General features: G+C 64.4%; 1 protein-coding gene across 1 annotated transcript in view; it reads right to left on the minus strand.

The window, feature by feature from the left end:
- Positions 1–13,997, minus strand: part of SLC12A7 (solute carrier family 12 member 7) — a 40,596-nt gene continuing 26,599 nt past the window's right edge. Inside the window, exons 18-24 of the mRNA XM_065874027.1 lie at positions 7,585–7,780; positions 7,187–7,356; positions 6,831–6,962; positions 6,147–6,254; positions 4,878–5,056; positions 1,183–1,316; positions 1–92 (exon numbers count right to left, since the gene is read on the minus strand). Of these exons, the coding sequence (XP_065730099.1) occupies positions 1–92; positions 1,183–1,316; positions 4,878–5,056; positions 6,147–6,254; positions 6,831–6,962; positions 7,187–7,356; positions 7,585–7,780 (1,011 nt within the window). The remainder of the gene's footprint in view (positions 93–1,182; positions 1,317–4,877; positions 5,057–6,146; positions 6,255–6,830; positions 6,963–7,186; positions 7,357–7,584; positions 7,781–13,997) is intronic.

The following is a 13,997-nucleotide window of genomic DNA, read 5'->3' on the forward strand; positions in this document are numbered from 1 at the left end:
TTAGGAGTAGATGGTGACCACCTCCCGGCCGCTGCCCCTAACCAGGAGGACCCTGTTCAGCCCCTCAGTCAGGACCTCGAGGAACTCCATGTCTGGGGGCACCGAGTTAAGGACAAAACCAACCCAACCAGGTGCGTGGCTGAAAGGGTGAACGGAGCACCTTTACCGCCCAAGAGTCCACGTCCAGTTAGGCCTTGGCTGGAGAAAGAGGCGAGGACGGGACAGGGAAGGCCGGGGCCCAGGGCCTTCAGAGGAGGAGACGGCCAGTGTGAGGGAAAGAGGGGCACTGACCCTGCCAAGGAGGGACCTGTCCACCCCCAATACCCTGGATAGGCCGGGGAGTCCTGGTTACCGCGAGGCACAGACCCGTGAAGCGTGTGGTCAGCCTGTGGCTCAGAACCCGGGATCAGGCTGCGTGACCCCTCCCGCCTCGTCCTGCCCCCGGAGGCCCGACCTGTGACCCCGGGGCCAGGATGACAGCCCCGCGCCCCCGCCAGGGGGCTTCAGGGCACCTGGTGCCGGCAAGGGCTTGGGGGTGGAGCCACGGCTCTGCCACGTCCTGGAGACGGGCAGGAAGGGACCCGGCCGGGCGGGAGCTCAGAGCCCAGCGCCGACGAGGACCCAGAGCCGGAGCTGCAGCAGGAAGGATTGGGGTCGGTCATGCGGTGACTCCTCCGCCGGGTCGGTCTCTGAGCCCACGTGCTCCTCACACACCACCCTGATCCAGGGGCCACTGTGACCCTCGTGGAGGCCCCGGAAGGCCCCCTCCTCAGTCACGTGGCCACACTGCCCCTCGGCCCCACTGCTCACGCCCGAGGCGATCAGGGGCGACTCCTGGGGCTCCCCCGCCCGGCTGCCCTGGGGCCCCAGCAGCTCAAACGTGGGAAGGAGAAGCACACTCGCCCGCTGGCTCGCGGCCCCCTGCCGGCCACGTGGGGCCCAGGCAGCCGGCAGGAGCCGCCCGCTCGCAGCCTCTGCGTGTGCCTGCCCACGGCCCCGCGGGCGGCCCGGGGCCAAGCGGCTCCGGTCCGGGCCACCCGAGCTGGCCGCCCCGCCCGACGTCGAGGGCCCTGCGGCTCCTGGCCCCTGGCCCGGGTGTCTCCGCTGAGCAGGAGAGGAGGGGGTGTTACCCTGCTACGGCAGCGATGCCCCGACGTGGGGATGGCACCCGGGAAAGGATACAGTTCTCGTCCCCCTGCCGGTTTCTGGGGGGCCCCGGCATGTTCAGCAGGACCAGCTGGGCATCCTGGGACTTGTCAAGGACGACACCGTTGAGCTTCACGGCCGTGTGCATCCTCCGCACGTTGGACTGGTCCCTGTGGGGGGAAGACGGTCACTCAGCACCTCCAGCCGCGGTCCCGGGTGCCGGGCTCAGGCCCCACCCTGCCCGCTCCACTTCCGTCAGGAAGGGCGGGTGAAAACAGATCAGACCCGCCACCCGGAGCACCCCCGGCACGGCGATTGCACGCGGAGGCCAAGACGACGGCCGGGCGCGTCAGCCTCTGCTCCCCAAGCACTGCCCCTCGGGCGGGAGCAGCCCCTTCGACGGCCCAGCGTGCACCTCCAGGTCACGGAGTGTCTCCCGTTGAGACCCCTGCCCTGCAGCTGAGCCTGCCCTAAATGCTGCCCCTCGCTGCTTCCAACGCAGGCTGGGGCTCAGGGGCTGCACAGAGGGTGAGCGAAGGAGGGCCCAGCCCTCCACCCGCTCTGGAGGCCCCAGGTCCTGGAGCAGAGCCAGAGGTGCTGGCTGAGTGTGTCCGCCATGAGGCCCACCCCCGGCTCTGTCCACCCGGCCGACGGCTGAAAGACGAGAGCCCCCGCCCTTGGTGACCCGGACCCTGTGCCCGTATGCTCACTGCCTGCCCGGTGCCCACACTCCTCGAAGCGGGCGGGGCATCCACTGTGCACCGGTGGTTCTCGAAGCGTCCCGGGCAACCAGGTCTGGCAGCGGCCCCCAAAGCAGGATCCCCAGGGAAGCAAGACTGGGGACACCAGGTGCTCAGGCACCTGCGTGCTTGTTCCCCCCCCTCCCCAGGTCCCTCCCCAGTGAGCTGGGTTCCAAGAAGCAGGGGGCAGACCCCCCGGGTGGGAAGACCCGCCTCACTGCGCCAGCACCCTGCCTGCGCTGGGCGCTCCAGCACCACCGCCAACTCTGGGGCCGCACACAGGATACGTAGCTCAGAGGCCACCCGTGCCTCGGACATAAGAGGGACGGGCAGAAGGGCAGACATACAGACAGAGGCCGCCACACAATGGGTCAGGGAAAGGCCCCCAGGCTGCATTCCAGGCCACAACCTTTGATCAACACAACCCTTAAGCCAAATAAATCCAATTACAGCCTCCAATTACCAAGAGGAAAACAGGGAGATGGAGCCCTTGCTTTCCTCTCTCCAATTTTATCTGGTAAAATTACAGGTTGGGTCTCTGTCCACAGCAGTCAGGGGTCTTTCGTTACAAGAACTGTGAATCAGTTGCCAGGATGGACCACAATTACCAGTGTGTTTAGGGACAAGGCGATCCCAGGAATGCGTGTGTGACACTGAAGGGCCTCTCAGGGTTAACAGTCTGAAAACACTTATAATCTTAAAATCAGGAGTTTGGGTCTGGACAGACCCGCAGCTCCAAGATGACAGGCCCCGTGGAGGCGAGAGAGGCACGGATGTGGGGCGGGGCAGCCCGTGTGTCCAGGAAGTTAACGGAAACCTGCACTGCCTCCACAACCGGCCACGAGGCCACCAAATGGAAGCCCGTGGCCGTGTGCTGAGCCTGGAGAAGGGCTTCCCACACGGGGTCCTCTGAGGCTGGGAACTGCGGCTGGGGCGGGGGCCGCCCGGGGCGGAGGAAGGCTCAGTGGGGGCAAAGGTGGAAATCCAGACCCTTGGCTCCAGACGGAGACACGGAGGAGGCTGGCGAAACAGAGAGAGATGCCCACACGCCCGGGGGCCAGCGAACCCGCTGTAGGGCGCCCACCGTGGGGAGCTTTAGTTGGGCACGTGCCACTTGTGGGCCGACCTCCAACCTTCCGGGAGCCCCTCCAGCCCAGCCCGAGGAGAAACCAGACGGGAGTGGGGTTCCGTCTGCCGCTCGCACCCTGCTGACCCCCGCCAGCCGCACGCGGGGCACGGGCCCACGGCTCACCGCGCCTTTTGGGGGGGGAAACACGCACTCCTGTGTCCACAGGTTTGTTTCTGTCTTTTTAATTAGGAGGCTTTACTCGTAGGGCACTTAAAGGTCGTGAAAACACGGCAGGAAGTGCAGGACCCGGCCCAGCGCTCCCCGACCCATCTGCACGTTTTGCTCCCTCAGTGTGGGACGCACGCGGGTTTCGGGGCTGGAACGGGTAGTGCGCCCCGAGTCCCGAGGCTCCACGGAGCACGCTGGCCGGGCTCCCACGGGAGGGACAGCAGTCCGAAAATCGTGGGGGAACAAGGGGTGGACAGATGCACAGACAGACAGCAACCCCAGGCGGGCCCTGGAGGCCTGGCCCTAAGCCTTCAGGGGCCGGCCACGCAGAGGTTCATCCACATCCCTTCCCACAAGACTAAAGGTGGCGGCTTCCTCTGGGGCAAAAAGGCACCCGGTGCTGGGCAGACAGGAGGAAACGCCGTCCTGGACGAGCTGAGATGAGGTCCGAATCCCCAGCCCCAAGGGATGTGGGTGAACGATCGCTACCAGCTACAGGCACAGCACACGCTCTGCTCCGCTTGTAGAGCCGCTCGGGACCCACCTCCCTCCAACCTCAGTCCTCACGTGCTACCCAGAGAAGGGATTTTGGGTGTGTGCCCTGAGCCGCTCCAAACAGAGTGAGCAAACTAAACAGGAAGCTACTGAAAGCCACAGTGGGCGAGCGCCACCTGCACCCGGACACGCGCACGTGGCCCAGGCACATATACACGGACACGCACACACGGGCCAGACGCATATACAAGGACATGCACACACAGCCGGACACACACACATGGCCCAGGCACATATACACGGACACGCACACACGGGCCAGACGCATATACAAGGACATGCACACACACCCGGACACACACGCATGGCCCAGGCACATATACGTGAGCACGCACACACACAGACGCGCGCACGCGGCCGAGGCACACATACACGGACACGCGTACACACCTGGCTGAGCACACACACTGGGACGTGCGCACACATGTACTCACGGGCACACCCACACGTGGGGCCCTGCACACACACGGACATGCACACGTGGTTCACGGGGGCTGTGCGTCCAGCGCATGCCAAGGCAACCACGTCTACGAGGTCCCGCGTAAAGGGGGTGACTTACAGGCTTCCCCATTCTCTACATGGAAGAGAAAACAGAGAGCACGTTACTTTAAGTGGAAACACGACACGCGCTTTGAACCGCTACTCGGCTCACCCCCGGCTGCCCCTCTCATCTGACTGCGGCCCTCAAGCACACTGAGCCCTCGGGCCCCCTCGGGCCCCCCAGGTCCTGCCGGTGACTCAGGGCTCCAGGGCTCTGCCCCGCCACCGAAGACCCGGGAGATACTGTCCTAGCCTCCCACTCGGGACCCCTCCCCAGGTCCAGCCACGCCACCGACTGGCGCCTGTGCCAGCTCAACAGCACAGCCAAGAGCCGAGGAGCAGGACGGGCCCCGGCCCGACGGGCAGCCTGGACGTCACCGCGGGGGTTCAGGCCTGACCCCCAGGTGCTGGGACACCCACCAGGAACACTGACGGTGGCACCGCCGCCAACCCGCCACCCGCGTCCCCGCTGACTGGCGCTGGAAGGAGGCTGCGGCCCGGGGCCGGCTCCGGCCTCTCCGAGGCTGGATGTGCCTGCCGCTCCTCGTGGAGGCAAAGGGGCCCCTCGTGGCTGCGGGCTGCTGCAGGTGGACACTCACGGCTTCAGGCTGAAGAGGTCCTTGAACCCGGACACGCTGGTGTCCTTGTTCCGGTATTTCTCAGCGACCAGCTTCTCCTTCGTCCAGGTCATCTGCACCTTGTCCAGCGCGCACGGGGCCTGGGTCTTGGCGGCCACGGCAGTGTGGGAACTGGTGTTCCTGTCGTGGATTAGCTGAGCCTGGAGTGAGAGCAGGACAGTGACCAGCCTCGCCGCGACGGCAGAAGCCCAGCCCGGGGGAGGGCGCTTGCATGGGGAGAGGAGCCGGCCAGCCCCGGGCCCCACACAGAGCACAGCCGATGGGGCCTGGGGACGTCTGGACCGGCCCTCCCAGGCCCCTCCTCCTGGGCTTCCAGACCAAACCCATCGTTACACTTCTGTCTTCTCCTGTCCCAGCTCTGAAAGCCCCTGAGAAAGGACCTCTTCAGACGTGCTGACGGGAGATGTTGACATGCACGTCTCCGCACTGCACGTAGCCCCGCCCCCCACACACACAGGCTCTGCCTCGACCTGCTCATCCATCCATTGATCCATCTGTCCATTCATCCGTCTGTCCATCCGTCCTTTCCCTCACCCACCCACCCATCCATCCAACTTTCCACCCATCCATCCATCCATCCATCCTTCCCCTCACCCGTTCACCCCCCACCCCACTCATCAACAGCAAAGGGGCTGTCAGGGAGCCCACATCCTTGGGGTGGGGCTGTGAGCGCCATGGAGTCTGGGGAAGGGGAGGTGCAGGGGGAAGGAGCTCCCATGTCACACGAGGTGCCTGGGAGCTGTATGCAAAGATGGCAATGACGACAGCTAGGAGCTGGAGGCCTGTGGGGGTGAGGGGTCAGGGCCCCCAGGAAACCGCAGCGGCCTGTGTGATGAGGGCGAAGGTCACTTGGGCAGGGGCAGGGACAGGGTCGGGCCGTGCAAGACCGCGGGGACACGTGAGCCGGGACAAGGCTGGGAGGGGTGTAACGAGTCGGTGGCTGCTGGTTTGAGGATCGAGGGACAGGAGGAGGTGGCCGGTCGGGATACGATATAAGAGAGGCGGGGCCGTGCACGAGCAGGACGGGGCCCTGACCCCGGAGGCCTGTGAGGGCGTGACCTCGAGCCACGTGGCGAGGGGAGGTGGGGGCAGAAACCGCGCCACCAGCTGTTCACAAAACCAGGTGTGGGGACAAAAGCTCGAGGAGGCCTCAGGGACACTGTCCCGACGGTCACACGGGGTCCGGGCAAGGACAGGCCAGTGCGGCGCCGGGGGCCACACCCCACGCACCTCCCGCTCCTGCTCCGTCTTGGACAGCCGCATCTGTCTCAGCATCTGCGACCTCTGCTCCATCACTAGCGTCCGCTCGTAGGTGAAGGCCGAGATGTCGTTCTCCACCTACGGGTGCCAAGGCACACACGCCGGTCACCACTCACCCCCCGACCCCAGCGAGCGCGCTGCGGGCCTGGGGGCCCCCGGCGTCCCACCCCTACGTGTGAGCACGCAGCTCACGAACGGACGCCCTCCACCTGCCCCGGGACCCACGTTCACTGACACACGACACACCCACGAGAGGGAGGCACCACAACCGTGGGCTCCGGACGCAGGCCGGCCCACACGCGCCCCACGGGACAGACCGTAACCCTCCCGCTGGCCCCGGAGCTCAGATCCCCCAGGAGGCGGCCAGCCCCGTGGTCAAGCCCGGTCCAGCCGGGTCCTCCTCCCGTGAACCCACGACCCAGTCCAGCCACGAGCAAAGCATCAGGCGAACCTAAACTGAGGGACTCACTACACATCGCCTGACCCTCCTTGAAGCTGTCGAGGTCACGGAAAAGGAAGGAAGGAACCCGAGCCGCCGTCACAGCCAGAGGACAGAGAAGATGCCGCGACGGCCCAGCAGGCCGGCCCTGGGCTGTGAGGGCCGTGGGGACCCTGCAGGTGAGAGCTGCGTCCGCCCGTGCCCGGCTCCCTCACCATCTCCACCACCTCCACCTCGGCGCTGATACGCAGGTGGTACAGGAACGTCTGCAAGTCCTTCTTCATCTGAATGCTGTTGTCGTGCACCTGGGCCACCGTGAAGATGCGCATCTGGCACCTCCTCCACACCTGGGGGGCGAGGAGCGGTCACTCCTGCCTGCTGTCCACTCCCTTCCCGTGTGGCCCCTCCCCCGTGACCCCCGCTCCCCGTGTGGCCCCTCCCCCGTGACCCCGCTCCCCGTGTGGCCCCTCCCCCGTGACCCCTCCCCATGACCCCTCCCCCGTGTGGCCCCTCCCCATGACCCCTCCCCCGTGTGGCCCCTCCCCCGTGACCCCCGCGACCCCGCCCGCACCTTGTGCTGCCGCAGCAGGAAGGGCAGCAGCATAAGCAGACCGCCGTCATGCACGATCCACCACACGTCGATGTGCCCGTCGCTGAAGCGCTCCTGGTTTTGCGGAAACAGATCCACGTTCTTGGCCACCAGCAGGGCCTGCTGCGCCGCCGTGGTGTCACGGACGGTGTCTGTGGAGAGGCGGGCAGGTCACGGGGTCACAGGCCCACCCAGCAGAACCGAGCGGCCTGGACTCACCAGCGGGACGGGGGCAGGGGAGCCCGGGGTCCCCACGAAGCCCCTCGCGGGGCACGCCCCCCCATCACTGCGGCCCAGCCGGGCGCCCCCGGGAACCGCCAAATGGGGGCAAGGCCGGGGCAGGGGTTCCCGTCACAAGGCTTGCGAACGGCCCGACCCACCGACGAAGTTCTTCCAGGAGAAGGGGCTGTCCTCCTGCTTCCAGGCCTCGGGCCAGGCCATGAGTACGGTGTTGTGCTTCATGCCCCCCAGGCCGGCCGACTGGATCAGGTGGGACGTGCCGTCCCGAAGGCTGGACGACACCACCAGCTGGCAGAAGCCCTTGGCCTTCTCAGTGCCCATAAGGGCCCGGATGTTCTGCAGACACGGGCGGGCCGGGCTTGGGGTGAGGGGCGGGCTGGGGGCGGCAGGTCGCAGCACACACCCGCCCACCACACGGGGCCGGGCGGGCCCCACGCGGACTCACAGCCTCGCGCGTGGGGGCCACAGGCTCAGCGGGCGCCCTCGGTACCTGAAGTCGAGGCCAGGGCCCGGCGCTCTCGGGCACTGCCGTGCCCACAGGAGAGCAGGGGTGAAGGCCACCACTGCGGGCACGCTGGGACCTGCGGGTCACAGGCCACCCCCTACTGCACACGGACACCCTGGCCCTCACTCCTGGCTCGCGGGAACCTTGGTCAGGAAGCATCAAACCACACAGCTCTTCCTAGAAGGCGGTGGTGCGGGAGTGACGTGCCCGGCGGGTGCACTGCTGCCCCCTCAGCCACATGCCACGCACCCGACTGGGGCAGCTCCGCGTCACAGCGCAGCCCGGCACACCGTGACCACAGCAGGCCTTCTATGGAGGTAGCGCCACCTGTGCAGCGGGTCCTCTGCCGGCCGCGCCGACCGGCCCTCGACCGGCCCTCGGGGGCCTGGCTTGGGGGTGGGACCTCAAGCCCCAGGGAAGCACTGCCGGCCAGACACCAAATGGAACTGCCCCGCTGGAGTCCAACCCCCCCCCGGCTCCTCCAATCTGTGCCTCCCCGGCTGGGACGTGGCCCCCGTGCAGGTCCCGCAGGGCACTTTGGAACGCGCACTGCTTATCTCCGAGTCGCACAGGCTGTGGGCAGAGGGGTTCTGCCCCAGGATGGACTCCACTCAGAATCTCACCCACACCCAAGTCAGGTGATTTAGAAGACGAGATTTGGGACCTTTGAACTGCGGGTACTTCGACGACATTCCGCACTTACTTGACATCGTAAGGGGTCAAGACTTGGGAGGATGCAGTGATGAGATAAACGTACTTTGCACATCTGGCAGGTGTGCATTCTGGGGGCCAGAGGACAGACCACAGTGGGTTAATTGATGGTGGCCCCCAAAAGATACACCCACCTCCTAATCCTGAGAACCTGTGAATGTGGCCTGATTGGAAAAAAGTCTTTGCTGACGTAATTAAGTTAAGGGTCTTGACGTGAGACCATCCTGGATTATCCAGGTGGCCCCAAATCCAATGTCAGGGGCAGGAGAGAAGACAGACACAGAGAAGCCACGTAAAGACAGAGGTGGAGACCGAAGGGACGTGGCCAGGAGCCCAGGGACGCCTGGAGTCCCGGGAGCTGGACGAGGCAGGGAGGACCCCCCCCTGGAGCTCAGGAGGGAGCTTGGCCCTGGGGCACCTCGATGTGTGACTTCTGGCCTCAGAGCAGAGACGGAGTGAATCTTGGCTGTTCTAAGCCCCTGCTGCTGACACTTGGGACGGACGCCCCAGGACCTCACGTGAAAGGTTGGAGCCACGTCCCCCCTCGACCACCCGGACTTGAGCCGCCACGTCGAAGGGCTGCTGGCTCAAGAAGGAAGAGTCCAAACGGGTGCTCGGATGTGACCCAGGGCTGCCCAGTGCAGTTCAGGGATCCCTGGACCCACGCTTCCTGGAGACCAGAGGCCAGGGGCTCGGCCCCGTCAGGACACGGTCGCTCGAGGGGCTTAAAGGCCGCATGCTCTAGCTTTGAGACCAACAGCCTCTCAGGTCACTGGTGGAAATGCGGACCTGACGCTCTGGCTTCACGGAGACACAGCGGGGTTTTGTGGTTCTTCTGTCCCACTGCTGGAAAGCCCACTCCACTGCCTTGTGAGGTGTCGGGGCCCCCGCTACCCTGGCCTCGCGGTATCTTCGGGGCCTCGGGCACTACCTCCACACCCAGATCCTGGGGCCCTGAGGACCAGGCCCCGTGGGACCTCAGAGTCAACGTGTGAGCCCTTCCCTGCCCCACAGAAGACCAGCCTCGTCCACGCCCCGGGAAGGGGAGCGCAGAGCACAGCCCTTCCCTGCCCCACAGAAGACCAGCCTGGTCCACGCCCCGGGAAGGGGAGCGCAGAGCACAGCCCTTCCCTGCCCCACAGAAGACCAGCCTGGTCCACGCCCCGGGAAGGGGAGCGCAGAGCACAGCCCTTCCCTGCCCCACAGAAGACCAGCCTCGTCCACGCCCCGGGAAGGGGAGCGCAGAGCACAGCCCTTCCCTGCCCCACAGAAGACCAGCCTGGTCCACGCCCCGGGAAGGGGAGCGCAGAGCACAGCCCTTCCCTGCCCCACAGAAGACCAGCCTCGTCCACGCCCCGGGAAGGGGAGCGCAGAGCACAGCCCTTCCCTGCCCCACAGAAGACCAGCCTCGTCCACGCCCCGGGAAGGGGAGCGCAGAGCACAGCCCTTCCCTGCCCCACAGAAGACCAGCCTCGTCCACGCCCCGGGAAGGGGAGCGCAGAGCACAGCCCTTCCCTGCCCCACAGAAGACCAGCCTCGTCCACGCCCCGGGAAGGGGAGCGCAGAGCACAGCCCTTCCCTGCCCCACAGAAGACCAGCCTCGTCCACGCCCCGGGAAGGGGAGCGCAGAGCACAGCCCTTCCCGCACCCCGGCCAGCACGTCTCAGCTGCTCAGCCGTCTGACGTGAGCTGCTCGATCCCCTAACCCAGCGGGAACCCATAGGGCTCTACCCTCCCGAGGCCCCTGCTTCCGCGGCGGGACACACGCTGAAAAACTCGAGGCAGGTCCAAGCGCACCGCCCAGTCTTCGACCTACAAAACCGGGTGGGTGCCCAGTGACCCTCCAGCGGGTGAGATGCTGTGGGCGGCACCCGACTGCAGCATCCCTGGGGTCCTCACCCTCTGAGACCCGGTGAGTGCCTCCACCCAGCCCCTCAGATGCCAGCCCCTCCCCTCGGGAACACACTTGGCTCTGAGCTGCATCCGTGCCGGACATCTGGGGCGAAACCCAGCTGTGCCTTCCTTTTCCCATGGCAGCAACGGGACAGAACCCTCCCAGTAAGAGACGGCAGAGGGGGACCTGGGGTCACCCTGCTCCCGGCCACACGGACCGGCCTTTACGTAAACTACCAGGCAGACCAGAACTGGAACTTGGCTCGGAGCCTCAGGGGCATGGCACCAGGGAGGGAGGCTCTAACTCCAAGAATCCATCCTAAGAGCAATCCCCCGTGGACTACATCTAAGTGGAGCTTACACCACACTTCCTGACACCAAAGCAGTGGGAACCACCTCGGTCCCCAGGACAGCAATTCTACGGAATAAGACTCAGAGCACATCCACGAAACAAACACTGCGCAGCTGTCATAAACAAAACAAGCACCCGGCCGACTGGAAACGCGACAGTCGAAAGCAAAGCAAGTGTGTGGAACGGTATTTCTGCGGGATCGTCTGTTTAAAAAAGACCAACAGGAGAAAGTCTAAACAAAACAAGCACCCGGCCGACTGGAAAAGCGACAGTCGAAAGCAAAGCAAGTGTGTGGAACGGTATTTCTGCGGGATCGTCTGTTTAAAAAAGACCAACAGGAGAAAGTCCAAACAAAACAAGCACCCGGCCGACTGGAAACGCGACAGTCGAAAGCAAAGCAAGTGTGTGGAACGGTATTTCTGCGGGATCGTCTGTTTAAAAAAGACCAACAGGGCTTCCCTGGTGGCGCAGTGGTTGAGAGTCCGCCTGCCGATGCAGGGGACGCGGGTTCGCGCCCCGGACCGGGAGGATCCCACATGCCGCGGAGCGGCTGGGCCCGTGAGCCATGGCCGCTGAGCCTGCGCGTCCGGAGCCTGTGCTCCGCAACAGGAGAGGCCACAACAGTGAGAGGCCCGTGTACCACAAAAAATAAAAAAATAAAAAAAAAAAAGACCAACAGGAGAAAGTCCAAACAAAACAAGCACCCGGCCGACTGGAAAAGCGACAGTCGAAAGCAAAGGAAGTGTGTGGAACGGTATTTCTGCGGGATCGTCTGTTTAAAAAAGACCAACAGGAGAAAGTCCAAACAAAACAAGCACCCGGCCGACTGGAAAAGCGACAGTCGAAAGCAAAGGAAGTGTGTGGAACGGTATTTCTGCGGGATCGTCTGTTTAAAAAAGACCAACAGGAGAAAGTCCAAACAAAACAAGCACCCGGCCGACTGGAAAAGCGACAGTCGAAAGCAAAGCAAGTGTGTGGAACGGTATTTCTGCGGGATCGTCTGTTTAAAAAAGACCAACAGGAGAAAGTCCAAACAAAACAAGCACCCGGCCGACTGGAAACGCGACAGTCGAAAGCAAAGGAAGTGTGTAGAACGGTACTTCTGCGGGATCGTCTGTTTAAAAAAGACCAACAGGAGAAAGTCCAAACAAAACAAGCACCCGGCCGACTGGAAACGCGACAGTCGAAAGCAAAGCAAGTGTGTGGAACGGTATTTCTGCGGGATCGTCTGTTTAAAAAAGACCAACAGGATAAAGTCCAAAAGGACACATATCGGGCTATGATGTTCTTGTCTGGAAAGAGGGCTGTGAATCCAGCCGAGTCGGTGCCATTTCGGGCAGGGGCCCGGAGCCTTCGACCCCCTACTCGGTGCTGGAGCCCACCTCCCCAGCCCCACTGTGCCCCCTGCCCATCCCCAGAGACGCTGGGAGGACAAAAGGACCCGCGAGTGTGAGAGAGGGAAGACGTTCCGTCAGCGCCTGGGCAATGTCGCACACGAGAGCTGGGACCTTCCCACCCTCGGACACGGGTCTGGAGCTTCTTCACACCGACGCAGGGAGCTGTCGAGAAGGCCGACACAAGGAGGTTGTCCCACCAGCGAGAATGACACACCACGTCTACACCCAGGATCACGGGCCACGACCCTAGCATCTACACCCAGGATCACAGACACCACCCCAGGGTCCACACCCGGGGTCATAGCCATGGCCCTGGTGTCTACACTGACACCACGGCCACGACCCCAGCATCTACACCCAGGGTCAACAGATGTAACCCCAGTGTCTAAACCCAGGATCACGGCCACAACCCTGGTGTCTACACCCATGGCTCACAGATGGCCAAGGTCACCAGAGAAAATGTGTGAGATCACCCAGGGAACTGTAACCCCTAAGGCTTGGGCAGGAGAAAAGGAGTGCAAGAGTGAATGAAACTGGAATACCAGACAGGGAGGATACAATTCTCAGACAACCCTGGCACCTACACCCATGGCTCACAACCAAAACCCTGGCATCTACACCCAGGGTCACAGCCATGACTCCAGCATCTACAGACAGGATCACAGCCACAACACTGGCATCTACACCTGGGATCGCAGCCACAATGCCGGCGTCTACACCCCCAGCCAACACCAACAAGTACCCTGTTAAAGCCCTGGGTCATGACGATGCTAAGAGAGTGGCTGGTGCCGCTGGCTGCCAGGGCGGGTCCCCGGGGGCCCGCTGTCCGGCCAACCAAGGAAGGGGCTGTCGACGCCTCAGGCTACACAGGCCACGACCCCCTCCAAGCAGCCGTGCCTCCCCCAGGTGCTCTGGAGACCTCTGGGCGCAGCCCGGTTTACAGACACCTGGACAGCAGGGCTGACCCGGATGCCCGGGCACAGCGGGCAACCCTGACGTGGGGACGGCTGACAAAGGACCCACCCGAGAGCAAGACCCCGACGCCCCAGCCAGACGGGAGCCGCCCGAGGCCGGCAGCCGGCAGGCTGGACGTGGCCTGTGGACGGACGGGCGTGGTGGGGCTGCTGTAAGGATCGCCTCCCGTTTCAGAGACAGACATGCGGGGTCTGGGGTGAAAAGAGTGAGCGGTGGGTCGGTGTTGACACTCCCGGGGTGGGGCGGGCAGGCAGAGGTGACAGGACGTGGGCCACGCTGGGACAGCCGTGTGGTACATCTACTGTTTCTACATCTGTCTGAAATTGCCCACGAGACGGGGTTTGAAGCTCAGGCACTGGGGCTGCCCCGGACCGAGATCAGAGGTCGCGGTGGCACCAGCTGAGCATCCGAGTCGGGGTGACGGAGGCCTGGCCTGGGTGCCCATGACCCGCCGTCCCCTCTCTGGTCCGTGGAGCCTCTGGACGGGCTGACCCGGCAGCACAGGCCCCAAACGTGGGAGCAGATGCGACAGGTGCGGGGCCCGCCTGTCGGGAGACCTGCCCCGAGGCTGCTCTCAACAGCCCCCCGAGCCCCCCCGAGGCCACGCGCGTCACACTCTCCTCTACAGGTTTCCCTCCTGCTGGTTTCAAGCCCAGAAAGTGCCGCCCGGGTGGAGACAGGACGCAGCGCGACAAGCAGGGCTGCGCTCGGGTACACGGC

This window comes from Phocoena phocoena, chromosome 3 (genome assembly GCF_963924675.1).
Source record: "Phocoena phocoena chromosome 3, mPhoPho1.1, whole genome shotgun sequence".
Taxonomy (NCBI): Eukaryota; Metazoa; Chordata; class Mammalia; order Artiodactyla; family Phocoenidae; genus Phocoena; species Phocoena phocoena.